At 41.1% G+C, this 1,679-nt stretch overlaps 1 protein-coding gene across 1 annotated transcript in view; it reads left to right on the forward strand.

The window, feature by feature from the left end:
• LOC108784493 (5'-nucleotidase domain-containing protein 2-like) overlaps positions 1-1,679 on the forward strand; it is a 58,163-nt gene that overhangs the window by 23,980 nt on the left and 32,504 nt on the right. The window contains exon 5 of the mRNA XM_018553334.1: positions 1,109-1,202. Coding sequence (XP_018408836.1) covers positions 1,109-1,202 — 94 coding nt within the window. The remainder of the gene's footprint in view (positions 1-1,108; positions 1,203-1,679) is intronic.

Below are 1,679 nucleotides of genomic sequence, written 5' to 3' on the forward strand. Positions count from 1 at the left end.
CACATTGGGGTAATCATCTGGGCAGTCAAAGATTTTGGCACTTTAGGGGAGGTGGCTCCTATCCCACGCAAATTTGTTTCTCAGTCAAATTTGAGAAAACCCCTCTCTGTTCCCATTCACACAGCATACCAAAAACTATTTTTATAAAAAATATCGACCTTTTTAGATGTCTGTATAAAAGGCCTTTGCAAGCTTCTGTATGTTTCAATTATAAACCCTATAGAAAAAACTAAGGACAGACTGAGCTTCCCCTCACTAACATACAATGCTTCTTGATCTTTAACCCTTTGTTGGGAAAGACAGTGCTCAAATCTCCTTTAAAATTGATAATGATGTCTGCCAGCACAGTACAGACAGGCTTAATTGATAACATTAATCTCCCCACCCCCTTGCATTCCAGAGCAAAACAAAGTACCAGAACACAACTATTCTTTCAGAATTGAGCATGTTTTGTGCAAGCGGCAGTTAATTTTTTTTTTATTTGACGTTACTTTTTTTTTTTTTTTTTGATTGACGAACATGTAACAAATATAAAATAGGTGATACCTCAATTTGGCTATAAAAGTGGAAATACATTTTAAAGTGCCTATGGCCAAAATATAGTTGCTGCCTAATCCTAACTTATATCGAGAGAATGACTGACTGACTGGATTTTTCCAGTCTATTGTTACTATTTCCCTTAGAGGGGTCAGTCTTTGTCGAGATCGCACAGGACATAAACATGTAATATTTCAAGAGAGATTAAACATTGTTTTTTCTCATCTTAATTTTGAAGTTTGTGGGTATCAACTCTTTCCAACCAATAGAACTTTGATGTAGCCAGACTAGGGAAAGCTGACTTTTCAGTTGGTTATTCTGGGTACAGTACTACTTGTTGAATTATAATCACCGCACGGCTTACTATGCTCCAGCCAGACTGATTTTGTTTTGAGATGTCTTTTGTTCCATCCCATGGTCCCTTTACTGAAAACCTACACAACTGCTGCAGTTTTTGTTGGTGTATAAATGTTGTGTATTTGGGAAATTGTTTTCCTTGTTAGTGTGGCGTGCTCACCTAACCTTTTCAACTGTAACCTGAATGTGCTGTGCCTCCCTCCTTAATCACTAGGGGCCTGAAGCCGGTCCCAGATGAGGAGGTGATGGAGCTCTACCAGGGAACACACCACATCCCACTTCACCAGGTCAGCGGGTTCTACGGCAAGGTAAGCCTCTTTGTGCTGTGTGCTTTTCTGAGATGGGCATAATCAGTTTGACAGGGGACTGGCATGACCACCTATCCACCAGACCCTTTGACCAAGCTGCAAATTATTTCATTCCTTTCTTAGAAAAAAACATGGCCACCAAAACATAGGGTGCCAATTATTTTCCTTCCTTGGGACCTTGAGGCTGAGATATAAATACAATGTCTTAGGGCATTGTTTTGTTAATATAATCTGACACTTTGCCCATTTGGAGCATAACAGAATCTCGTATAGGAACCACCCCTTACCACCACCTCACCCGCTGATACCTTCATTACACTCTCCCAAAGCCTACCAGTTATGGAGGAGCATGTGATCTCCTCCTCCTCCGTGACGGCAGTATTCAGGCCTGAGCGACTAACCCTCAAGCCCTGCCAGGGAAGTTAGTCCTGTATATGTTTTCGACACAAGGGTTACACAGGGTTAGGACACAACACT

The sequence above is a fragment of the Nanorana parkeri genome, unplaced genomic scaffold (assembly GCF_000935625.1).
Source record: "Nanorana parkeri isolate BGI_ZX_2015 unplaced genomic scaffold, ASM93562v1 scaffold116, whole genome shotgun sequence".
NCBI classification, from domain to species: Eukaryota; Metazoa; Chordata; class Amphibia; order Anura; family Dicroglossidae; genus Nanorana; species Nanorana parkeri.